Below are 26,730 nucleotides of genomic sequence, written 5' to 3'. Positions count from 1 at the left end.
CCGGTGTCCCTGACAGGAGAGACGGGACTCCAGGCGGCGCAATCAGGGAGTTGTTTAGACAGAGCTGTGCTGTCGTTCAGGTTGAAAAACACAATGGCGACCGCTCAGTCACGTCACCTCTGTTCTTCCCTCCCAGAAGTTCAGCCAGGGGACATCAAGCTATGGGACCCGTACAACTACAGCAGTGATCAAAGAACCAAAGTGGCTTCCTCACTATCCCTTGAAGCGTAGGGCTGCTTTATTTGACTTTTATATTTGATTCTTTTTTTTAATGATATTTCCTTCCTTTTCGCTATTAGCAAAGCTGGCAAACATTTTTATATAAAAATGCACAAAGTTGCAAGCCGCCAGAACACATACACTTTTCAGATAGGTCCTAATTTAAATTTTGCCCAATGCATCGTATACGGGCAGAGTCTGCAGTGGAGATTTCCTGATTGCAACTAACTCTCGCTTTAAATTCAAGGTCTTCTGGCCAAGATCAGGAAATAATGAAATCATATGACCTCCAGAACAGATCTCCTTGAAAACGACAGCTATCAGGAGCATGCGCCTTTATTTAATTATCTGTAAAAATGTTAGTTCTTACACTTGATGATACATCCCGTATAACACTATCACTTTATGTACAATCCACATCTAGCATTCCCAAGACTCCATCTTGGCTAACATCATCTTGATAGTTTAGATACACTTTGTGTTCACAGAAATCACTCCAGGGCCAACGGGCGTTGCTTCAGAGGGGGTGTGACCCAATTGTGTGATGCTAGGCAAACATCTTATTTCACTGAGCCTCCTTTTTCTTTATTATCACAAGAGCACTCTTAAATACTAGACTTCAGGATGTGCGCTGTACAAACACCTCTTAAGTTTGTTTAATAGACTATAATGTTGATCCATCTACAAGAAGAATCTAGGCCACTTTTAGGGTTTACGTGACTACTGACTTGCCTCTTACTACACTAATGGCATTGTCGGTGGGAGCAAGCACTTAATATTACTAAGTTCATGTTTAAAAACCATCACTTTTAATAAATGTCAGTCTATGCAGGGATATAATCTAAAGTGCTATGGTGAAACACTTCCACATGTTAAAAAAATACACGTTTTTGAATTTTGAGGAGCTATATTATATTTTTACATTATTTTTATTGCACGATATACATGCCAAATGTTTTTATGACTTGGCTCGCGCAAGGACTATTAAAGCCAAGCCAGACCATTGGCTCAGCTTGCCCTATTAATTTGCTGGAAACCATATCTCTAGTTGCAACTTGTGCCATCAGTCACTCGATAAAATGTTTTTTAAAAGTCGACGATTGGAAACATGGAGCCCTACATGCACCGATTAGACAACTCTACCATCAAGGCTTCTTGAAGCAGAAATGAAGAAGTGTGTGCAGTGAAAATACATTTAAAATAAGTGATTGATGTGCAGGGACTCCAAGCCATTGTGCTGCATGCCTGTAGTAATTAGTTCCCAGGAAGAAATACCAGGCCCAAGTGGGACGGGAACAGGCCCGGACTGGCCTTTGCAGGCACCGGGCAATCCCCCGGTCGGCCGCGAGGGTGGGGGCCGGTTTTGGGCCCCAGGGGGCCGGTTTTGTTACAGGGTCGGTTTTTGCAGCATAGCTGCAAAAACGGCACTGTAACAAAATCGGCCGAGAACCGGCCCTAGCAAAGAGCGCGGTCGCACCCCCCCAAGCCCCCCGGGGGGTGGGGGGGCTGGCGGAGCACTTTGCCAGGGCCGGTTTCGGTTCCCAGTCCGGCCCTGGACGGGAAGGGGCATACTTCGGGGGTGTTTGGGCTGTGGCGTCCCCTAAATGCATTCTTGGCAGTTGTGTCTGGGGGTCCTGAGTCAGGTTTGCTATGTCTTTGTCGGTTTCTCTCTATGTTCTCATTTCAGTAAGAGCTTTAAACTTGTTCATTTTTTTTGCAGTGGAAATTTAAATATATACAATGACTGGCTTACAAAACAAAATAGTCAATCTGTTGTCACAGAAGCACTTCTTGAATGGGTGCAAATCTACTACTTTTTGGAATTCACAAACAATGGCAGTTGTAGTTTGGAAAGCTGTAACAGTCTCTAATTTCCAGAAACAGTATTGGCAATCAAACACCCAAAAGGTGCGGAGATGAATCCTTGCAATCGTTTAACCAGTGGCAATCGCATGGGATAGCATTATAACCCATCGTTTTTTGCCAATTTGTGCAAGACATAGGCCCACCTCATGCAAACCAGCACTGACCCTATTCCTGATGGAAATAGTCCATCCCAAATCTTGGTCATCTCCCTCCTCCACTCTGCTGTCCACTCCTTTTTTAGTTGGGAAATTTGTGATTCAATCCCTCTATCCTCCGAATCTCACTGACTAAGCTATGCCCCTATCCAGGACATTAAGCCCCCCACCTAGCATTGCTTCACTAAGGGCTAGTGCTCGGTTATGGCCACTGTAAACAGCTGACTTAATGTACCCTCATAAGAGGCCAGAAGAGGGTGCCAGATTGCAAGGTGTTGCAGAAAAATAACCTTCGTTACAGGGGAGCTACAATGCCCAAATTACAAAGTCCCATTTTTCCTGGGTCTCCAAAATTCCTTGCATTCAAGCTGCTGCCCTCCTGTCACTGTCCCCAACTCGACATCCATTTAGGCTTGTTGGCCAGCTCAGTACTGTTCATCTTGGCAATAATGTCAATATGTAGTGCAATGAGAGGTTTGAATATTGCTGTCTGGCTGTCTGCCCTTCTGCACTTCTGTCCTTAATTATGTCCTGTTCCACTTGGGATTCATACATGGCCGACACTAAGATAGTGTGCTGGCTCTGGATCAGGTAATTAAGAAAGGTGTCAGAAGAGGTGCCATCTGTTTCCTTTTTTTAAATCATTGTAATCTTCATTACCACAGACTCTGCAGTCCCAGAGGAATCAATTGTGTAGTCCCAGGACCTACACCAATTCTGTGTTCCCAGGTAGTCCTTAAATTCAGCATAATAAAATGTTCCTAATGTGACCACCTTGCGGAAGATAACTAGAGATGCTAACAGAAGCCGGCTCATTAGAGTGCGATAGATAAAGAGGAGGAAGCTCCCGAAGTAGCGTCCTTGTGCCTACCGCAAGGTGGTCACATCAGGAGCATTTTATGCACTAATAGGTAAGCAAAGTGCCCTTCTCAATTTGACCTTTTCCAGTGAGATAATTTACACTGGGCTGAATGTTTTGCTCTCCTTTATACCCCTAGAAACTATCACATTGAAGATGGCCCAGCTCAGAGCCTTCTGTCCACAAAAATCCATGTGTTTTATAGAGCTTGACATAGTGGCTCCTATTTTCCAATGGTGAGCAAATACTGTTTTGAACTACTTTCAGCCAGTCCTTTTTAGGTCTCGCACCTAGCGATGCACTGCTCAGCGAGACTCCTTTTGTCCGAGGTACTAAAATGGACCCTGGAATTGTACACGTTCATGCGTGTGTTTTTAGTTTGCTCTTCTGTTATTGGGCTTTCAGTGCGTGTATTTTTTAAACAGAACATGCAATAGGCCAAAGGAGGGCGCATTGCTCCGCCCGCGGCCTATTGGTGTCTGTTACGCTCACCAAAACCCATATGTTTTCAATTATCGTGCCCAGACACGGGCGCGATAATTGAAAACATATGCCTCGCGGGCATGTTTCTTTTTTTACAATGCGCTTTTTTAATGCATTTTTTCAGCTGCCGAAAATATTATGTTTTAATTTCAGCAGACCGGGTTTCAGCTTTAACAAAAGCAGCTGCAGTGCAGCTCGCACATCTTGTTTGAAAATAAATAAAAAGCACCAGTGACCCCTCAAGTGGCTCGGTGCCCGGAGGGCAGCATATAGAATAAAAGTTGTTAGAGTGAACTGCAGCCAATCTTAGAATGTATTGCCTAATAGAAAGCCTGCATCAGCTCTGTCCAATGGCAACAGAGAAAGAGTGGACCAACCACAGCCTGCAACGCTGCCCCACTCCATAGTAAAGTGAAGGCAAAAAAGTAGGAATACAACGCCGTGGACAAGTCAGATCCTGTATGTCACGGGCCGGTAAGTGGGCAGGCTCAAAGGATCTCTGAATCGGTGTTTATCGTTGAATTCAATTTTCAGCTTGTCTAACGTCCAGCCATAGCTAATATGGTTGGAACCATACACAATTCACACATACAGATTTATGAGCTCAGTAGTTAGCCGCCTTCATTCTTTAATACTGAAACGTCTGCAATAGTCTTTGTCGGGCACACCTGCCTTCCACCCGTTGGCGCGTTTCTTGGGGTAGCCCTGGGCACCTGGTAAGCGAGGACATGCTGCTGGATAGTTTAGCATAACACACTCAGCAACAGAACGTTCCATTGACGTAACCACACTCTAAATGACGTGGCTTCGTTTTTTGTTGCTCTGCCTAGTTGTGTGTTTTTAGTTACATGCCATTAGATGTTATGAGCGGTTCGCGCATGTGGTGTGACCTACACAAGGACATACCTTCGAAAGGGAGGAGTTGAGGGTTTGAACATCATGGGGCACTTGACGTCTGGTGCAGTCGTGCGATGTAGTGTCTGTTCCGGGTTCGCTTTTAAAGTATAGGCACCTTGTTGTAAACTACTCTCTCAGGCTGAGGACAGTTAGTATATTTTAATCGTAATAGAATAAAGAAACAGGTGTCATGTCCTTCCTACTGTTTTTAGGTCTCGCCTTTTCCATTCCGAAGGAATGTGAAATGGAGAGAATTCAAGTGCTCAAAATCCTCGTGAAACCAAGGGCTTTTTGGTGCGGTTTTCTTTGAGTTCACGTGAATCACGTGACCAAACAAGCACGCGCATCAGCCTCCCTCCCTCCCTCCTAATTGCATTTTGTTCACGGCCGCACAGCACATCAAAGGGCTTCTCCCAGCGTGTGCTGTGCGGCTTCTCCTCCCCTAATTATTCATGGCTGGCCGGTGGCCGGCCGTACTTTCAGTTTCCCGGCCGCTCTTGTTGCTTGCGCTGTCTTTCCTCCTCACGCAACTCCCTCTTCTACCCTCCCCACCACAGATCGCTTCTAGCGGCCACCGCGCTTGATCGCAATCACTTTTACTTTCGCAGCCAATGCTTGTTCCTTTCGTCCCCTCACCAGCCCGCTCTCTCGTTGTTCATGCCTTACAGTCGCTCTCACGCACTCCCTCATGCCCTATCTTTTGCGTGTTTTAATTTCGCCTAACTTCTCTGTTTGTTCCAGGTTCATAGTTTAGGTTTCGCCTTCACTTTTATCGTCACGCGCGCACCACACGCGTCTTAAGATCTCCGTCTTGACTGACTGCCTGCTTCCCTCTTAGCAGTTCAACACTAGACCGCGCCCCCTTCAGTTTATTTTTTGCAGGCGGCGTCATCCCTTCACGCTTCTCAGCGGGGCTACCCCGTCAGCCAACTTTTGCACAACCAGCATTTTCTGGTTTATGTTTGGCTGATACTTTGGACCGAAAACACTGTTGCCACATTACTTGTAGCAAACTCATACAAGACAAAAAAGTAGTAGTCTTAGTAGGAATCAACGTCTTATTCTTAGTATTCAGGAGTTGGCAACTCATTCATTAGATTTAGTCACACTAAAAAACAAGCATTGGCATAGCCAATAGGTCTCGCTTTTGGGACCTTATAAGTATTTAGTTATGCAGCAGAATATCCTTGGTGCAACAACACCAACTGTTGCATGGCTAAACGCTTATAAGGTCCCAAATGCGAGACCTATTGGCTATGCCAATGCTTGTTGAAATTGTCATTAAATTTGGGGTCCCACGATCCTATGGAGAGAATGGAAGACAACTACAATTTACCCACACAAAATGGTGAGCGAGTGGTGCGCTAGAAAGGCAGGAATCGGATGAAGAGGAAGAATGAAACAAGGGAGCAAGGTTAAACGGCTGGAAATAATACTGTGCATTAATATTTTATATGCTGGCGACTCGTTGACTAGACCCTAAATCTACACAGACATCCAGTCACTCTGGGATACATTAGCTTCTTTTTTTGAGGATCTTAATTTTTTATGTGGGGGTTGTTGATGGGTTTGGAGAACATAACTGAAATCCACAGTTTATTAATTTGTAAATTGTCGGCGTTTCTGACTCAAATAACTGGGTGTTGCATAGGGTCATTAAACATACTTTGTAGAGATAGTTAGAGAAAGTGTGGTTTAACATCAGCACCACACAAGAAATGTATTCCAGATTTTTGCAGGGTGACATTTCAATAAACTCCTTTACCAAAGCAAGAGTTTTTGCACATTTAAGCATCTTTGAAACTGCCTATCTAACGAGCGACGATCTGCCAGGTCATATTGTTTCAGAGGTATTTTCGAGAAGGTAGGATTTTAGCAGGCACTGAAAATGGCTGGAGGAGTTAGCTAATTCCATTTAGAGGTAAACAGTTCCTCAAATGAGACGTGAGGAGAGGATCTTTTCTTGATGTGTTGGATTGGGAGGCGATAATATTTCCTTATCAGGCGGGAGCCCATGGAAAAGGTCTATGTATTTTAAAGGACACAAAATAATATATATATATATATATATATATATATATATATATATATATATATATATATATATATATATATATATATATTCAAGCAGTGTAGCACACCTCACTTCATCCCAAACAATGGTGGCCACACACCTTTCTTTTCTTCTTCACGGCTCACGCAACTCGATGTTTTCAATATTGTATTTTTTTTTAAGCAGCGCAGCACGCTGCACTTCATCTTCAACAATGGTGTCCGCTCCTTTCTTTTCTTCGGCCAGCGTGCCATGTTGCTTAAAAAACATATAATATTGAAAAAACTCAGTTGACCAAGTCACGCAGAGGAAAAGAAAGGCGCGCAGCTCGCCGAACTTCCTTTTCTCCCTGTCTCACTCTGAGCAGCAAGGGTAAAAGTGTACTCTTGCAGCTGCTGGCAGACACGATCTTTCATGATCCAGCACGTCTCCTCCTTGGCCAAGTTCAGTTCTGTCCAACAGCTCCACCAGGCACCTAACTAGCTGTCTGCCTTCCTCCTTTTCATGTCTTCGGTCCCTCCACGCCCAAATCCTTAAAGCCCCAACTAATTCACACTTTCAAATCCAATGTGTCTTATTGGCCGTGTTGTAGGCGCTTTGCTTGCAGCACTTATCCTTCCTACAGGCTGGGAAGCTACCAGGCTGCCCGGACGTATTAGGTTATTTGCAGAGGTCGTAATACTTGGGCACACAGCAACAGAATGCATAAACCTTAAAAATTAGTTTCAGAATGCATAATCTCCGCTGTTCTGATATGTCTTGAATGCATTTGCATTCAAGACATATCAGAACAGCGGAGATTACGCATTCTGAAACAAATTTTTAAGATTTAATTCCATAACCCCCTTTTATAAATCAGACCCCTTTAAAAGATATCACTTGGCCTGATATGTAGCTTATAAAGTTTGATTACGGTGTCATACTGCATTTCTGTTTCAGGCTCTTTAACATCTCTTGAAGTAAGCCTTGGCTCCTCGCACCGTTCAAGAGACAGTTACAAAATAAATAACTCCATCATCCAAGTGAAAACAAAAAGTCTTAAAATCAGAAATACTAAGGTTAAGCGACAGTATATGCCATGGGTAACTGCCCAATAACGACCTCATGCCCCAGGACCGAAATAAAGTTTCATAATCTGCTTCTATAATTTTCCACAGAATTGCCTTCACATACATCCACTTCACTCCACAACACATAAGTTAAAAGCATTTACATTCTAGCTCCAATAGCTCTAACTCTAAAAAATGCGAGACCTATTGCATTGCAAAAGCTTGTTCTTTCTTGTACCAGTCTTTTTATTCTACATGAACTAATGAAAGAAATAGATTTTAATTACAATTAACCCCCAGATCTTCACAATGTTCAGCGACTCTACATCCTAGCCAGTACATATTCCCACCATGCAATATTTTATTAATCTTCAATACACCGTGTTCCACGAGACCCCTAATTCCGAGTATTTTGTCTCCCCCAGACCTCAGGTAATTTTAGCCTTCTAATGGTCGAAACGCAGTCGACACATTTACAGAGCAGACAATGTTTCTAAAACTGTGATACAATGATTCACTCTTTGTATTCTAGATTGAATTGAAAATAAACTGCTGTCTTTTCACTGAATCAACCAATACACGTTTAATGTTTCTTTTTCACTTCATCTTTTCTGTTTCATTATTTTTTGGTTTTTATTTGATTACACACCTTGGGTCTGCTTATTCTATTTTCTTACCCTAGTTTCCTGAAAGACACTCACAATATTGTTTTTTGAAATAGTTTTGATCTAATAAAACTGGGTTCGGCTGAACCGTAGCTGTTTATAGATGTACTGGCTTTACTATTATAACTTTTACAAAGCATTATTGAAGAATACTCATTTACATTTATTTATTTCCTTCCATCGCATATAGCCATTGTCTAACCCAGGGTGGTGTGGAGTGCAAAAAAACGATGGATTTAGGCCCAGATCCTTGTACTGGGGTGAATGTATGACATTGTTCTACATTCTGTCCATCAACTGTGTTTTTTGCAATTATCACCCCGAGTGGGCTGGGTATGCTCAGACGTGAGTCCCAGGCTCTCCACACCACTGGAGTCAAGCTATCCAGGCTGATGAAGGCTGATAGCCAGAAACCGGTCCTTGGATGCTTGATTCCGGTCTGGGAAAGACATGGCTTGGTAGTTCGGACTGGACTGTTCCCATGAGGCACAGGGTCAGAGCTGATTTGCATATAGCCAGTGTCTAACCCAGGGTGGTGTGGAGTGCAAAAAAACGATGGATTTAGGCCCAGATCCTTGTACTGGGATGAATGTATGACATTGTTCTACATTCTGTCCATCAACTGTGGTTTTTGCAATTTTCACCCCGAGTGGGCTGGGGATGCTCAGACGTGAGTCCCAGGCTCTCCACACCACTGGAGTCAAGCTATCCAGGCTGATGAAGGCTGATAGCCAGAAACCGGTCCTTGGATGCTTGATTCCGGTCTGGGAAAGACATGGCTTGGTAGTTCGGACTGGACTGTTTCCATGAGGCACAGGGTCAGAGCTGATTTGCATATAGCCAGTGTCTAACCCAGGGTGGTGTGGAGTGCAAAAAAACGATGGATTTAGGCCCAGATCCTTGTACTGTGATGAATGTATGACATTGTTCTACATTCTGTCCATCAACTGTGTTTTTTGCTGTATATTACTTGAGCACTAGTTACTTGAGCACCACATACTTTCAATAAGGTCATGTTATTTTTAGGCATGTACGACGGAGTGATTTACCCCGATTCGCAGGATGTTGAGCCGACGCTGGGACTCGAACCTTCATGGCTGCCGCCGCGCTTTGTTTTTTCCCCCACCTACCCTGAGTTGCGCTGTCTGTTTACTTTTAAATTTACTTTCCGTGGAGGCATGAGGCATAATCCTTCCACCTTCTTTGTCATACATCTACCTGCTGTCCTTGCTTTTTTTTTAGCTGCTTGTACGTACTTTGTAAAAATGTGTCGTTTTGAATCAAGGGGGCCTGGCTAGGAGCGCAGCACTCTGTGTGATTGGGGAGATGGCAAAGTCATATTCACAATGCTGGTTGTCTTCTGCCAGGGTTCCAGCTGGCACTGTGGTTTTTTTTGTTAATTGAAGGCATTGAATGTGGATGGTGAGCACTGGCGTAGCTAGGGTGGGGCGGTGGGGGCGGTCCGCCCAGGCGGCTCTATTTTCGGGGCGTCACGCGTCACTGATGGCCCATGGCGGCGACCTTCATAATTTATTTGCGGACACTGACAGTGACCCCAAATAAATTATGAAGGCCGCCGCCATGGGCCATCAGTGCTGCGCAGCCGGCGGCCGCCGCGTATGTGGGTCCCAGAGCCATCAGTGGTAGCGCGCGAAAGCGCTGCCAATGATGGCTATGGATATAATTTTTGGCCAGCCCCCCCTGCGCTGAAAGCGCTGCAGTGAGGTGCGCCACCACCGTGTGCTCTTGAGTCTGGAGAGTGCAGGGAGAATTGCAGCAGCTTGCTGAACTTGTTTTAAAGAACCCAAAAAAAAGTAGTTAAAAGAATGTTTTAAGAACATTGGAACCAGTGCGTTTTTTTTTCTGCTGAACACCTATCATTACTCGTAGATGGGTGGTCTGTGTGTGGTGTATGATTATCGAGGCCAGCTTGATGATGTCAGGGAGGCCACGGCGGCAGAGGGCGGAACGTGTATTCAAGCGACAAGGCACGGTTGACACACTGAGTGAGTTTATTTACAATAAAATAAACGCTTTGTGGTGGTAATAAACATGTCCCAAATGGCATGCAGCCAGTTTGATCCGGCTTTATTGAAAAATATTTGTGTTTGTTGGTGTTGCAGGGGCCTTTGTTACACCACTGGCTCGGCCAGATTTTAATAATATCGATGATTTCCATTTCGCCTTTTCTCAATTTGCTTACTGGCACGTATTGTATTGTAATTGCATTTATACAGCGCTTACTTCCCCTGAAGAGGCGGCAAAGCGCTTTTCGGTGAGTAGCACGCTACCCTGGAACTTAAACACGATTAGTTGATTTGGTGTAATGAAATATGAAAGTAATTTTAGCGTGGACATGTTAGAAAATTATTTGCACTGAAAAGGAATAGTGGGGGATATGTGGAGTTGGACAAGAGGAAGTGAATGGGCCTCTTTTCATATTTAAAACCTATGTTTTGTTTGAACTAATATTTTTTTATTTCTACTGCAAACAGCGTGCCAATCGCAGGCAGTTTAGCCTGCTTCAAGGTCACCTAAAATTTGATTTAACGTCTTCCTCTCTTTAAGTGTCTTGATCCATAATGCCTGTCAGAGTAGTGTGTATGTGAGGGGGTTGGGATGGCAGCTGCTGGAAAACGATTCCTTGCACTGTTGTAGTTTTAGGTTTCTCTCGAGTTTTCCAGATCCAAGCATGAGGAGCTCACTCAGTGCATTTTTTTCCTTCGCATTCTGGAACTTGTAGTGTTGGGTTTATGATGGGATGAACAGGACTGGAAACCCCTGAGTGCAATGAAAACATATGGACGGGATGAGCTACTCAAGCTTGGAAATGGAGAACCTGAGAGGTCTGTGGTTTATCAGAGGAACCCATGCCACCAGAAACATCTCGTTCCAGAGTGAGCTTGCCTTCTAGAAATCTTTGCCATTTTTTTTACTGTAGTCCAGTAGGCTCAATTGAAGTGAATCATGATGTGACTCCCAGCATTCAATAAGTTGTGACATAAAAAGCAGAGACCCGAACATGGTGTCCCAGTGAGAGGATGTAGCGTTAGGGCGAGACTCCAACAACTACTGCCGCATGAGTAAAATCAAGCAATGAAGATTATGGAAACATATAAATATTTGAAATTACACCCATTTGAACAATGAGAAACCATAAGAAGATCTTAAAATGGCTGGAAAGTTCCAGAAATGGATGAGCACACACATAGCTAGGGGGTCACAACCCAGGCTGGAAGGTACTGAATGTAGTGATGAGGAATAAGGTTAAAAATACATGATAATGGGTATGTCTAACGTTATGATGTAAAGCATGCCAAGAATGTCAGAACACAAAAGCAGTGTGCAATTTCTCTAAGTCACTAGGCCTTGTGTGAAATGAACTTCTATATATCAATAACAAGCTTGAGGTTTTTGGCACGACAAAGCCAAGCTACATGGTTGACTTCATTGGGGGCTCCAGAGCAAATGCGTCCTTTTTTCTGCAGCCCTCTCCCCTACCCCTCCCGCTATTGGCCAGCGGCGGCAATCTGAGGGATAGCCCCGGGCGCCAGAAGCTCTAGCTACGCCACAGTGGCTGAGGCTGCAGATAGCAACAGTGCTGCCCTGACGGCTAATCTGACAGCAGCATCTGTGACTGACACTGAGGAGCTTCAAGTACCCTACAGCTGCTCCTGTGAAGTGCTTCTTTCGCGTCTGCCTCGCCTCTTTCATACACCACACCCATCCTGCACAAACGACAAACTGTCTCTCTGCCCTCTGTACTGCACTTTCAGTCTCATTCGACCATTTTCCAACTTTTCCCATCTTTCGTTTGTCTTCATTTCTCTCCTCTTTCTGTCTTTTCCTTTGTCCGGATGTCTGACCATTTCCTCTATCTCCTTGTCTATACCTTTTCGTTCTGCCTCCTCCCTTTTCCTCTGTTCTCCTGTCTGCCCCTTTCCTTTATCCTCCCGCCTGTCCTTTTCCCAATTCCTTCTATCCTTTTTGTCTGTCCTTCTTTTCTGACCCACTGCCCGTTCTTTCTACGCTGCCCTCCTCCCCATCCCTTTCACTTTCTCCTTTCGTTTACTATAGCCTTATAGCCCGCCGTAGCGGGCGATACCGGCTATTAAAGGTCCGCTGCAGTGTTAAAGGCCCGAAGTTGAGGGATTTTAACAAAGCAGAGGGACTTTAAAAGTCGCTATAGCCCTGCTACGAAGGGCTATAAGGCTATTAGAACATTCTGCTACTAGAGGGCAGAATGTTCTAACAAATAAAACAAAGCCTTATGGGAGCGTGAGGGGATTGGAATCCCCTCAGGCTCCCTAAAGCCTTTGTTCACAGCCAGAGCTGTGAACAAAGAAACATTGGAATGTTGGAGCGCCGGGCTTATACCAGCCATTATAAGCCCGTAGCACTCCATTGTTTTCAATGGAGCTACCAACATTCCAATGTTCTAATATGTGTTTAATGCACATTTGTTGGTATTCTCAAGCCTTTAATGGAATAAAAGAGGAATGCATTTATGTAATTACAAAAGCAAACAAGTAAACAGGAGCTCTCCCCGCCTGTTGCCTGCTCGATTACGCCATAACAACTGTATTTCTTTACAGTATGTTTTTTTCTATTTTCTCATTTCTACTTATGTTGTTTGGACAACTATAGGTTCTTGGTGTGTCCAGGAGTTGGGTGTTTGGGCTGGTTGGGAGGTTGGGCAGAGTGTGCCTTATATCAGTACTTCAGCAGAAAAGCAAGCTTGACACAGATGGTACCTATACTTGTCTTTAGTCCTGTGACTGCCCCCGACACATGGAGGGATCTGACCTGGGCTACAGGCTCCACTACCACGGAGTATACCATACAGTCCATACTCCTTAGGCACAATGTACACAACACATTCCAGCCACTACAAATGCACAAAATCTCTGTTATTTTATGTGTGCATGTGCTCCAATAGGTCTCTGTGTCCATGTCTGTGCACATGCGTAGCGCTTAGACCCTTTTACTGTGAACATATGCAGTAAACAGCACAGTGGCCACTTAGCAGACTAGTGCTTCTTACAGGTACCGGCAGTGTCTAAGCACATGGTACACGCTGACAGCAGACTGGAAGCTTAGATAACTATGCATCAACAGCAGAGGTCAGCCCCGGTGAGTACCGCGATGCGGCAAAGCTGGAGAGAGTGAGTTCCGCAACTGGCCAATTTAGGTTAGTTGAAAAGTCAGCTTAGTGCAGGTGCTATTTCTTAGAAGGATGTGGGTGGGCTCCACAAATCTTTACATTTCGCATCCTTTCACCTCTGCACAGCTCATCTCAGATGCTCTTCTGGTTAATTTTGTAAAGACAATCCACACACATACACGTCATGCCATATATTTCCAATCAGCAAAATTTCACTGACTGTCACACACTTCCAAGCCACACAATTCAACTATACACATTTCCATCCACACCACATTTTCTGACAACAAACCACATAATTTAACTCAACAACTTAAGTACACAACACACCACATACATCCATTCCACACCACAGAATTCTACATCATGCCACAAAATTCAACACACCACATAATTAAACTCCATTACATACCACTCAACAGCACAAAATACCATTCGATATAATTACATTACATGACGCACAGTCCCATTCCACATAATTCCACTGCACAGCATGCCACATAATTCCACTACACAAATCCACACCACACAATTCCACAACTAACAATTCCAATTCAACCCACATAATTCCACTCCACAACACATACATCCACCTCAAAAACTAAAAAACATGTGTAAAAGGCATTGTCATTTACAAAACCAATAGCTCTTACTCTCACAACTGCAAAACCGATTGCATTGTAAATGCTTGTTCAAATTCTGGCCTTATCTCGGCCACTCAACTCATCTGTCTCGGGGGAAGGACGGACAAGAGGGTGTTACGCGCTTTTCTGCTGGATTTGGGTGCGCGAACGCGCACGCCCAGCCCGGCGCTGTGCACGTCCCCTGCCACAGATTCCCTGAACACACACATACACACATGCACATGCAGGCAGGAAGCCACACACACACACACGCGCGCACCCCCCCCTACTTCCCCCGACTCACCGGCACCCCGTCCCCCCCCCCTCCCCCCCCCGCCGCACACACACAGGAGCGCACTGTTGGACCCGGCCTCATGGCGTGGTCCTACCCCTCCCGCATGGCGGGCCCAGGACGACATCAGCCCTCCTCCGGACCTCGGGCGGCCCCTTCGGCCCGACCCTGCACGCCCCAACACCACAGATCCGGCTACCATCCCGGATCCCCATCACCGGCCCGGCTCCAGCGTAGGCCCATCACGACCTAAGCACGAGGCCGTGCCCGACTCCATCTTGGGTCCCCCACGTCACGACCACGTGGCCTCGGCCCAGGCCCAGGCCCCAGCGAAGCCCCGACATTGAGGCACCAAGATCCACCCAGGTGGTCGAGTGGCCACTCGACAGATCCCGGAGGGAGAGGAGTTTTGATGAGCCTCCAGCCGTCCCCGGACACCTGGTATCGATCGCCCTCCGGCCTCCCTGGGCGCTGGCTCCACCCCCCTGCTGGGTGTCTGGACACCATCATCCCGGCCCCTCTGACCCCCAGGCGAGAGGGTCCGGACATCAAAGGACCTCCGACCTATATCTGGGCCAGCCCCGGAGTAGGACGCCAGTTGTATCCTGGACTGGAGGCCCTGCTGACGCTGTCACGGCCGACACCAGACGAACTCATCCTTCCTGTAACCCGACGTCCTTCTGAGAGCCTGCTGGCGCTGCCGCGGCCTACCTTGCTAAACCATCTGAGAGCCTGCTGGCGCTGCCGCGGCCTACCGTGCTGAACCATCTGAGAGCCTGCTGGCGCTGCCGCGGCCTACCTTGCTGAAACCATCTGAGAGCCTGCTGGCGCTGCCGCGGCCTACCTTGCTGAACCATCTAAGAGTCTGCTGGCGCTGCCGCGGCCTACCTTGCGGAACCATCTGAGAGCCTGCTGGCGCTGCCGCGGCCTACCTCGCTGAACCACCTTGTAAGCCTGCTGGCGCAGCCGCGGCTCGAACCTCTCGGAACCCCCAGCTCGAGGATTGAGAGCTGTGCGCAGGGTATCCCTTCCTCCGCCCAGAAGCTAGACTGTCCCGCTACCTTACCCCCCTTTTCGAGACTTTACGGATCCCTCGATCCGCCTGAATATACTGCCAAGAACCCGCAACCTTTATGACTTATAAAAGCTTGAGAACTTGACCTCCTGTGTGGTGTCCGTTTGTAGTGTTGTGATTACTCTGCTGTACGATCCTAGGAGAGGGCCCTCATTCAGGAGGCCTCTCGGTAACGCTCGGCTACTTCTCGACGGAGAGGTGGACCTAGGGGTGGTCAGTCAGACATCTTCTGCCTCCCCCGGGGTCGCCTTTCTAACACGCACCTACACACACGCACGCACGCACACACACATACAGCGACCACCGCCATACAAGCCCCCCCTGCTCGCTCTCACCGCTCCCGGTTTCCTTCCCGCTCTGATTGGCTCCACAACCGGACTCCAGAACCCAATCAGAGGCCGATCACCCTGCGCAAGATAGCGCCCGGGACAAAGGACGACAGACGAGAACGTTGCGAAGCAGTGCGCGTGCGCAGCTAAAGGTCACGCCTACTAACATGCCGCCCTCCGGTTGCGTAAGCGCTATGTGATGGACTACCGTTTGCCACGATTGATTCCCCAATGAATTCGTTTCTCATCTTTTAATGGTCTTCCTACACGGAGCTAGTTCCAAACACTACGATCCCTTTTTTAAGTGAATGTATCTTTTTATTGAGAGACAATCTGTTTATCTCAGTAATTCTTGAAAGTAACATTCTCATGCATTTGTAAGACATTGCTTAATTGTCTGTGTATAAAACGGATTAATTTCAATAATAACTAATGAATTATACCGTTTTGAAATGGCAGCTACTTGAAAGGTTACATTGCTCCCTTGTCCTTCGTCTGTGTCAATAGCGGTTGGTCTCCATAGGGACGGCTCACGTAGAATGTTCTAGATGTAGCCGGTGGGAGGCGTTACGTGGGCCGGATCTTGAGCTTTGGCCGTGCCGTTAAACGCCACTTCAAGATATTTGTTAGTCACACGTCAAAAAGCGATATAAAACGTCAGTTGTTGAACGACAAATAAACTTATTTCTTTGAGTGGCTTTGGTACTGGTCACGTAGTAAAACACGAGGTAAACTGATGCTTATTTTGCAACAATTATTTTAGAATATCTGAAATGCAGCTTTTTTGGCTGCTCTAAAAGGAAAGTTTAGGCGGTACTAGGGAAGATAACTAACAACTCGCTTAGCCCCTACCAGCACAAACACTACGTACACATATTTTGTCACGGGACATTAAGCGCATGCATTCTACCAGCACCCTGCAACACTGGGGATTTACAGGAATCCAAACACCAGCGTAAAGTACTCGAACAACAATGACGTCTGTCTTATAAATGTCACAAAAAAATGTTAATATTTCACTTCTGTTCTTGGATTTTCGTGAAAATACAACACATATTGCATTACAAAAGCTATAGGTGTCACATTTGTGAAAGTTAAAACTATTGGCATTGTAAACGACAAAGCTATTAATTTAGCTATTTTCAAAACCAACACATAAATAAAAAAAATGTCATTTACAATACCAATAGCTCAAACTTTCCTAATGCGAGACCTATTGCATTGCAAATGCTTGTTATTTAAGCAAGACTTCTCTTGACCGAGATAAGCTCCGAGAATTTCCATGAAGTAGGTGCATTTTAAGACATACCGAGAGAAGGATGATGTCTATGATTTAAATATTTTCTGAATTCAGGGTTAGGGCAGAGAGTAACCCCTCGTACATCAGCTTCAAAAGAGACCTTTTCACCTTTTCACTCAATACTGGGGGACTTAATAGCTTGCTCTCCGTACGGACTACTTTCCTCCTCCTGCCCTATACACCCCCTCCTCCCTCTCGCATATTCACACCCCCTCCACTCCCCTCTCACCACCCTTACCTAGCCCATTCTTCCCATCCCACCCCTCTGCACCCTACCCAATTTCCCCCCCCCCGCTCTACTATGTTTGCCTCGTGTACTGTAAAAGTGTTATTATGTAACGACATATTTGTTCTTTTAATATTGGATCTAATTATGCTCTCCTTCCCTCTCTCACGAGGTACTCCAATTTTTTCATTTGACTCTTTTAGACGACCTTGTATAATTTGTTTTCTCTCATAACAATTGTTGCTCTTTCCTTGTTTTTTTTCACCATGCAATATGTAAAGCGCTGTGATACCCTCGGGTGGAGCTAGCGCTATATAACACCTTCAAAATAAAAATAAAATAACATAAAATAAGAGTTCTCTGGTTGTATTTATAACTCAAACTCGCCCTAACCCTTCTAGCTGGCAATAAACGGGATTTGATTTACCTATGACATTTAAACCACTCTAAGAAAAGATCAAGTACACAGACACGCATGGAGTGCCCCAAAGAAAATAGCAACTAAGTATGCTGTCAAGTAGCAGCTGAAACAAAACCCTGCAACAGACTGATTGTGTGGATGGGTGAGCTATTTTCGTGCCATCTGGATAAAACACGATTTATTCTGTTCCTTGCTAATGTACCCTCTCGGATTCCTTGAATTAGGACATGCATATTTGTCACTTTCAACGGTCAGACGGACACAAGGGTCACTCCTTTGCCTCCTTCGTTGACATGAGGTAAAGTCCAGTATATTTTGGAAGCCATACTTTGCTGGTGATGACAAGTGTAATAGAAGAATGCTGTCAACTACACAGTGACAATATGCACCAGCAGGAAGGTCGGGGAAAGGATGTTGTTTAAGGGCCAGAGCGGACAACTTTGAAGCTGGTTCGAGTCTGGAGAGAGGCTCAAACATCCTATGATGCTGGGCAAGTCACTTAATATCCCTGTGCCAAAAAAAACAAGCCTTTGCAAGGCCTTGCATTTGTGAGACTTAAAGTTATTGCTTTTTTAAACATAAAAGCAGGCGCTGTGCTCAAACATAAAGCGCGGTGCCCATGTTATAAATATAAAAGCAGGCGCTGTGCTAAAACATAAAGCGGGTGCCCATGTTGTAAATATAAAAGCAGGCGCTGTGCTAAAACATAAAGCGAGGTACCCAGGCACAGTAATTAAAAAATAACGATGAAAGCAGGCGCCGCGCTAAAATATAAAGCGCGGGGCCCGTGCATATTTAAGTTATGTGCACCGCGGCCCGGGAAGCATGTGCCATGGTGAAAAAAAAGCTGGGAGCACAAAAGAAATAGTACCTAAATGAAACACAAACACTTACTGGGTAACAAAACTATACTTGGCCAGTCCTTCTTGCCATACAACGGAAGTCATGCAACGGAGGTCATGTATCAGGAGCGCCAACCAATAAAGAGCCAGGAAAGAAGAGCAATGGAGGATTTAACCAATGGCAGGCAAGCAGCAGGCGGGATTACACTATGTATACAGCTTTCACCAGGTCTAGCAGACAGAGCAAGCGTGCTGCCCAGGCTTGACCTAAAAATAAATGTGTCAGTCTGTAATGCAAATGGTGTTCTTGTAAAGCGCTCTGGTACCTTCAGGTCGAGCTCATGCTATATACGACAGTTTTAAAAAAAAAAAGGAAAACAACCCACAGCATAAAACCCTTATTGGTACTTATGGCTGCTGTGTCCGAAGGACACCAGGGCTTCATATTTACAGGGCAGTGAATTCTGGGACTTGTAGCCTTTGTTAACGTTAATTGAACCAGCTGGGAGACCACAAACAATAAAATAACAATGATAACAATGATTTGTACCAGGAAAGCCAAGACTCATGGGCCGTCGTTACAACTGGTCCATTGGGGGATGAATTAATTACAGTCCGAAAACAACCGATATCCAACGGCTCATACTTTCTCCAGGTCAATTGACAGCTGCTATCGCAAGGTTTCCTCATTCAAATGTTGAACATGGAGATGCTGGTGTTTTTCGTGCCAATACCTGCATGTACTGGTATTTACTGGAAATTTTCCCCAGCAAAATGTGCGCTCCATTTTAAAAATTGAGGATGATTGCAGCACCTTAAAGTACTCTGAAATGGCAAAAGAATGGCATGCTAGTGCAAGCGCTGTGAGGCCTCAGGGTACTTATGCGCTATACAAATGCAATTTTTCATTTCATTGTAATAACCAAACACAGTGCCAGAGCAGCAGAGGGAAGCAGTTTGACTGGAGCAACCGCACTGGATCACAGGTCTGAAGCAAGAGGGCTGCAGTAGAAAGCAGTGGAGGCTCCTCCACAATGGCGGAGGAGCGTCGTCCCACTGCTTATAAGCAGTGCAAAATATGAAACATAAAATTATAATAACTTTGAGTTATTATCATTTTATGCTTTGTGCTGCTTTGCGGGCGGGCGGGCTGCCCTATTCTCGGAGCAGGGCGTGGAGGAGTGCTTTGCCCAAACCAGTCATGCGCACTTTCCCTGTTCTCCATGCAGGCTGCATTACTGCCTGCATGGAGAACAGGCCCACCACTCCAGCACCTGGCTGAGCCCTGTGTCACGGTGCTCAAACCAATCCCAACACTACATTGCAGCGCTAAGATTGGTCAGTGGGGCCAGGCTGTGCTTCCTGTTCCTCGAGTCAAGATGAGAGCAGGAGCAGAGACGAATGATCAGGCAGCAAGGTAAATTATTTTTTTTATTCTGTGCACCCCAAACCCCTGCATGACTCCCTCCCCACGCTACTTCCGCCCCCCACGCGCCAGCCATGAGCCATGCCAGCCGCCACCGGTAGAAAGACTAAAGCAACTGGAAAAACAAAAGAGTAGCACTGGAGTAGAAAGAAGACCCCAACAGCAAGAGTAAACTGGAGGACTGGTGATGCACTGCAGCACATTACACCACTTCTAATGTAGTAGCAAGAAATGATCTTCCTAACAGGAGGGGGATGGACCTATATAAGCCACAGATAAATGGGCAGGTCATGGAAGATTGTAGATTGGCAACCAAGTTGTTAATGCAAGATCTTGTGGCCATGAAGAATGTGGCTATGTTGGAGAGACTCACAGAAATCTACCAGTGAGCCAGGAGACACAAAGTCACTGTAGTACTACCGTGGACAGCAGCCCAGCATGAAATGTCCAGTGCAGCCTCACAGGTAAGGTTGTGGGACGTCAGGGTATACTGCACCTGTTTACACTCTTACCTACAAGAGTTGCTGCCAATTTGGTTCATCTGCCTGCAGTGCAGATCACTGCACCTGCCCGTGGCCTGGTGAGATATGACACTGCTCCCAATTTTTTTTATATCGTACTAAACTTACCGTTAAATGGGCAGGGAATCCAGATGCTTCTTCACCTGTCCATTCACCTCATGTCACCTTCTTTTACAGCACCTGCAATCAAGATGATGAAATCAGTTTGAGAATTAAGAAAGAAAGCAACACTGGACTCAAGGGAATAGGATATTTCTGGAATTGCAAAACTGTCTTGAAGCATATTATGCTATCTATTTAGAAGGAATCACACGTATTGACAGTAGCAGCGTATAGACCCACGAGCAGCATCTAACAAAATATCCTAGATTCTTTATGAACGTTTGAGAAATCTGGTTCCACAAGTGCATGATATGTATCATACACATTATTGTTGTTCTGTAAGCTCCCTACTGCACTCATTGCTCCCTAAATAGCTAGTAAACGTAATCTCCAAACCTCTGTAACTCAAGAGTGGAGAACTCTCTGCACAGATCCGCACCACCTTCCTGTGCCAAACAATCCAGCAAAGAGAGCTACAGTAAACATTTCAGATAGGTAGCCATAAATGCCATGCTTAACATATCTATGGGTAACATTTTATGGATCAACAAATTGCCCTATAAAAAAATGTGGTTGGGAACCAGAGAGAATCACACAGTTTTTACACATTTTGGCAGTACCCACTTGAGCTTCACTGTTCCATTTAGGAACATTCATGGTAGACTGCAAAGACCTATCATGTAATAGCCATCCAGCAGTTTTCCTAAACTATCTGAAAATAAAACATGTACCCCATCGGCCCAGGCCCCAGTTCCCACTTACCTGGTCTGGTCCTCCCATCAGTCTAATGCCCTTTCAGACACGGTCTCACAGCCTCGAGGCTATCAACAAACAACTCTCCAATCATCTCGAACACAACCTACTAGACATCTAGCGATATGGATTCTGCAATAACCACAGCACGAAAACCGCTCTCATTGTAGCAACTACTGGCATCTGGGCCATCATAGACAAAGGAGAAACAGCTGCACTCATACAACTTGACCTCTCAGCAGCCGTCAATGCCATCTTTCCCAGCACCCTCATCACAAGATTCCACAACGCTGGAATACATGGTCCCGCCTTTGGTTGGCTGGCCTCCTTTCCCTCTGACAGGACCTAATGAATCAGGCTCCTGCCCTTCACCTCCAAACCTAAGAACCTCATTTGTGGAGCCCCACAAGGATTATCGCTGAGCCTCACCCTCTTCAATGTCTTCATGGCGTCACCCACCATAACATCATAAGGTCTCACAGAATCAACATTGTGTCCTACGCAAATGACACCCAGCTCATCCTCGCTCTCACAGACAACAACCATAATGACCAACTCAACACCTGCATGTCTAACGTAGCAAATCCTGATGAAACAGAACTGCCTGAAGATCAACGCAGAAAACAGAAGTCACGATCTTTGAGAAATTGAGCTCTCCATGGCACTTCTCCTGGTGGCCAACAGACCTGGGACCTACACCCCCCTTACCGACCATGACAAAGTCTCAGCATTATAGTGGATGACAAACTCGCAATGGCCAAACAAGTGAACACCGTCACCTCCTCCTGCTTCGTCATTCTTCGTACATACAATAAACAGCCAGGGATCCTAAGTACACTTCACATAATATTTCATTGGCTACCCACCAACACCTGACGTACTGTCAACCAGGCCCTCATCACCAGCAGTCTAGACTATGGCAACGCACTCTACGCCGGCATCACAAATCAACTCATAGAGAGACTTCAGACCACCCAGTACGCTGGCACCAGACTCATCCTCAACACCCCATGAAACACACACATCACGCCCCACCTCAGAGAGTTACACTGACTACCAATACAGAGGCAATGCCAATTGAAACTGCTCACCCACGCATGCAAAGCCCACCACAGTGTTAGACCGGTTGACCTCAACTACCTCCTCAACTTCCAACAACCCACCAGGCAACTACACTCAACCTCACTCCACCTCGCACAAATGCCCTGCATCAGCAAGAGCAAGTCAGGAAGACGCTTTTTTTCCTACAACGCCGCCAAATCCTGGAACAACCTTCTACAACACATCAGGACCTCCTCATCCCTTCTCGAATTCTGCAAGAAACTGAAGACCTGGCTATTCAACTAGAAGCCCAATCGGCCTATTCGCCTACTCCAGCGTCTGGATACCCCTCGGGTGATATTCCCACTCTACAAATCATCATAACATTACATCTCAGGGACAAGTTACAGCTAATACACTGATCCTCAGGCAGTTTGGAATGAAGTTAGAGGTTTCAAGAAATCAATAAATGTTTATTCAAAAATACAGCTTTCAATAAAATAATTTTTCAATGTAAAGAGAAGAAAATTAAAAAGAAGATACAGCGAACCAAAACGAGGATGCGACAATTGCAGATGTTTGTTTTCCGGTACAGAGAGGATGTGGGCTAGCAATTTGGATCTCAATACACTTTTTGAAGTGAGATTGGACTGATGTGCATATAGTTTGCCTTGGTCCATAACACTGCAAAGGAGCTAAAGAATGATGAACAACTTCCCAGATATATTTCAAGAGTCTTAAAGGCATCCCAATTACTTTTGATGTTCTATGTGCCTTCAACCTTCTGATAAGGGAACTGGCATTTGAAAAAATAAAGTTATTTGCCAGGGATTAGAAAGTATGTTTGCATTGGGGAATTGAGATTAAAGATGAGTCAGTCAAATCTTCAAAGAACTCTGGGCTGGAGGAGGGCTGTGTAAACCTGGTGAGGGTCAAATAATAGATGTACATAATAGCTCTACGTCACCATTTTTCTTGCTCAGACTCAGGAAATATCGATGTTAGTTGACCACACTATGACACTTTACATTTATTGAGGGATAACTTGAGTAACCTTTGCACTCTGCAATCCTGTGATTGACACAATTCAAAGTCACAGCTGAGTTACATCTAACCATAATTTGGGATCAAATGAAAAAGTATCAAATATTAACAACGATACTGTGATCACAGCATTTGTTTAGCACTTCTTCTGGCCTTTAGTTATACTGCATAAAGTATTCAAACATTCATAACAACAACAAAAACACTTCTTTTATCACTGCTACAGTTCAGTTTGTGAAAAGAGAACCAGAGCCATTAAAAGCCACTGAAGAGACCACAAGCTATGAAAAAGAACGGGAACAGTGAGTTAAGGTCTAGATGCTTGAACAAGCTAACGAGTTCCCTTCTAGAATCGGACCTCCCACTAGCCACAGTACCAATCTGCAAAAAATAGTATATGTGAAAGGTGTCACGTGTCTCCTTAAGAAGGTCCCAAATAGGAGGAAAAACACACAAAGGAGAAATAAAAATGCATGCAATCTTATGAGCTTCAAGGAGCAAAAATCTGTGACAGAAATGGAAGCAAGAGACAAAGAGCACAACGAAAAATAATATAAGAGAACAAATGTGTTGTGGTGCATTCCTCACTTAGAACTGGACTCTTAAGATTGATAGCTAACATGGACAGACATCACAAGAAAAACACCTTACTTCATTTTGGGATCCTCAGAAATCTTCCTTTGCACTGACCATAATCTAGGAAAGGGGTTGTTTTAAGGCTTGATTCTCGAAATGATGGTGTTCTCTTGGGAAGTGCTTGGGATGTAAAGAAGCTAAGGATCAGAGGGGGGTCGTGCCCTAATTAGCCCTGGGTAGGACACAAAACTGTGGGAAGAAATAATTGGGAACCCAGTCGCTTTTTGATTCTGCCACTTTTTTTTATTTTTGAGCAGATTTGTACACACCACCGTATTTAGTCCGCGGGTGTTATAGTTATTTTTTTATAATATACAAGCTGCGTCACTTGTGTGGATTATTGTGATTGTCTGGGGACTTGCCTTGTCATACACAAGTGGGTATTTGCTATGTACACAATTTACATTAAACACCATAGACAAACAGTTATGTTACACATATACAAATATATAATATATAAATGTTTTGTATATGTGTAACATAACTGTTTGTTTATGGTGTTTAATGTAAATTGTGTACATAGCAAATACCCACTTGTGTATGACAAGGCAAGTCCCCAGACAATCACAATAATCCACACAAGTGACGCAACTTGTATATTATAAAAAAATAACTATAACACTAAGGGGCCGATTATGATGGCGGACCGACCTGAGTCCGTCCGCCACCATAGAGTAGGAGGGACCGTCCGCAGGGGCTGCGGCGGTCCCTCCGTGCAGATTAGGATGTGACCGCCAGGGTGGCGGTCACATCCTCAATCTTTAACATTGCGGCGGGTGCAGCTTGAAGCTGCACCCGCCGCAATGTTAAAAATGCATACATTGCATTTGTATGCAGCAAGCGGCAGGCACCACGCGGTGCCTGCCGATTACTGCATACAAATGCAGGGGGGTACCATAGGTAACCCCCATGTGCACCCCCCACACCCCCTTCACCCAGGGGGCCCGCAACGGGCCCCCGCAGTGAAGCTCCGTATGCTTTTCCACGGCGGAAAACCCGCCGTGGAAAAGCATTTCTTTTCGGGCATCCTAATTTGGTTGACGGTGTCTAAGAGACACCGTCACCATATTAGTGCTTTTCCGCCGCGGTTGTAATCCTCCTTCATAATCGGCCCCTATATGCGGTGGTGTGTAAAAATCTGCTCAAAAATAAAAAAAAAGTGGCAGAATCAAAAAGCGACTGGGTTCCCAATTATTTCTTCCCACTGGGATGTAAAGAAGGACATCTTTTACCCAGCACTGCATTCCACTATCTCACTTCAGGCATTTGCATCCTGTATTCCCTGAACTCCCCTAACACCCCTACAGGTGGTCGGTTGCACAGAGACACCAGGACAGTACTGGTAGCGCAGGCACTAAGCACCGCTGTCTCAGAATGCACCACCTGACAAAGTGGTCACTGCTTCTTCTTCTTTGTGCTGCACAGAACAAACAGTAAACTCTTAACTCTACTCTTGGCACAGATGTAAATCTGTGTACACAGAAGAACTCAGTGTTAACTGCTAAATCTGGTTGCTTGGAGACCTTCAACTACTTGACTGAAGTTATGGGATGATCAAGAATGAGACGTCTGTGGTCGGCTTCTAAAATAGCTCGACAAAGTAATATTTCATTAGAACAAGCATTCACCAGTGGTTCAATGCTGATTTTCTTTAAAAAAAAAAGTAACTGGCCCATATTACCTAATGAGGATGGAGTACAACTCATTACATATGGACAGGTGGAGACAATGTTATGTTCCCCAGGCAGGAACTCTGCTGACGAGATTCATTTCCAAGTAGACATACCCTACACAGTTGATCCCGGCCAACTCTGCTTGCAATGGAATCCCTTATAAGATGTGAGGGCGGGGACTAGGAGCTGTGGCAACTGTGGTCCCAGCCTGGAGTGCTGGCAGGAATCATTCCACCCACTGAAGGACTAGGGCCACAGGGCCTCTCTATCATCTGGGCTGTATATACTGCTTTCAGGTCTGCAGTTTAAGCTATAAATAGACTGTTGCGGTGATCCAGTCAATTGCGCCAGCAATATATTTTTTGATAACCAACAGGGATGTGCTGAAAAGAAGAAAGATGCAGTGCTGGTGAGGAGGCATGTTAATGTGGAAGGGAAGGTCTCTGCCAAAGCCGTAAAGGCGTGAAACTAAACAGCACTGAGCCTAGACACAGTGATGAGACGGATATGGAAAAGGAATCAGAGTGAGTGAGATGGATAAAGAACGGGAAGGTGAGTGAGCGAGACGGATATGGACCGGGAAGCAGAGTGAGTGAGACAGATATGGAATGGGAAGCAGAGTGAGTGAGACAGATATGGAACGGAAAGCAGAGGGAGTGAGACGGATATGGAACGGAAAGCAGAGGGAGTGAGACGGATATGGAACGGGAAGCAGAGTGAGTGAGACAGATATGGAACGGGAAGCAGAGCGAGTGAGACAGATATGGAACGGGAAGCAGAGTGTGTGAGACGGATATGGAACGGGAATCAGAGTGAGTGAGACGGGTATGGAACAGGAAGCAGAGTGAGTGAGACAGATATGGAACGGGAATCAGAGTGAGTGAGACAGGTAAGGATCAGGAAGCTGAGTGAGTGAGACAGATATGGAACGGGAAGCAGAGTGAGTGAGACGGATATGGAACGGGAAGCAGAGTGAGTGAGAAGGATATGGAATGAGGAGCAGAGTGAGTGAGACG

The 26,730-nt window shown here is 45.4% G+C and overlaps 1 protein-coding gene across 4 annotated transcripts in view; it reads right to left on the bottom strand.

The window, feature by feature from the left end:
• Positions 1 to 26,730, bottom strand: part of SUSD1 (sushi domain containing 1) — a 678,087-nt gene that overhangs the window by 35,104 nt on the left and 616,253 nt on the right. For all 4 annotated transcript variants that reach the window (XM_078676643.1, XM_078676646.1, XM_078676644.1 and 1 more), the window contains one exon: positions 20,574 to 20,645. In XM_078676643.1, the coding sequence (XP_078532769.1) occupies positions 20,627 to 20,645 (19 nt within the window). In that variant the 3' untranslated portion in view covers positions 20,574 to 20,626. The remainder of the gene's footprint in view (positions 1 to 20,573; positions 20,646 to 26,730) is intronic.

Source organism: Lissotriton helveticus, chromosome 2_1 (assembly GCF_964261635.1).
Source record: "Lissotriton helveticus chromosome 2_1, aLisHel1.1, whole genome shotgun sequence".
Classification (NCBI taxonomy): Eukaryota; Metazoa; Chordata; class Amphibia; order Caudata; family Salamandridae; genus Lissotriton; species Lissotriton helveticus.
This window is presented reverse-complemented; position numbering and strand designations above follow the sequence as displayed.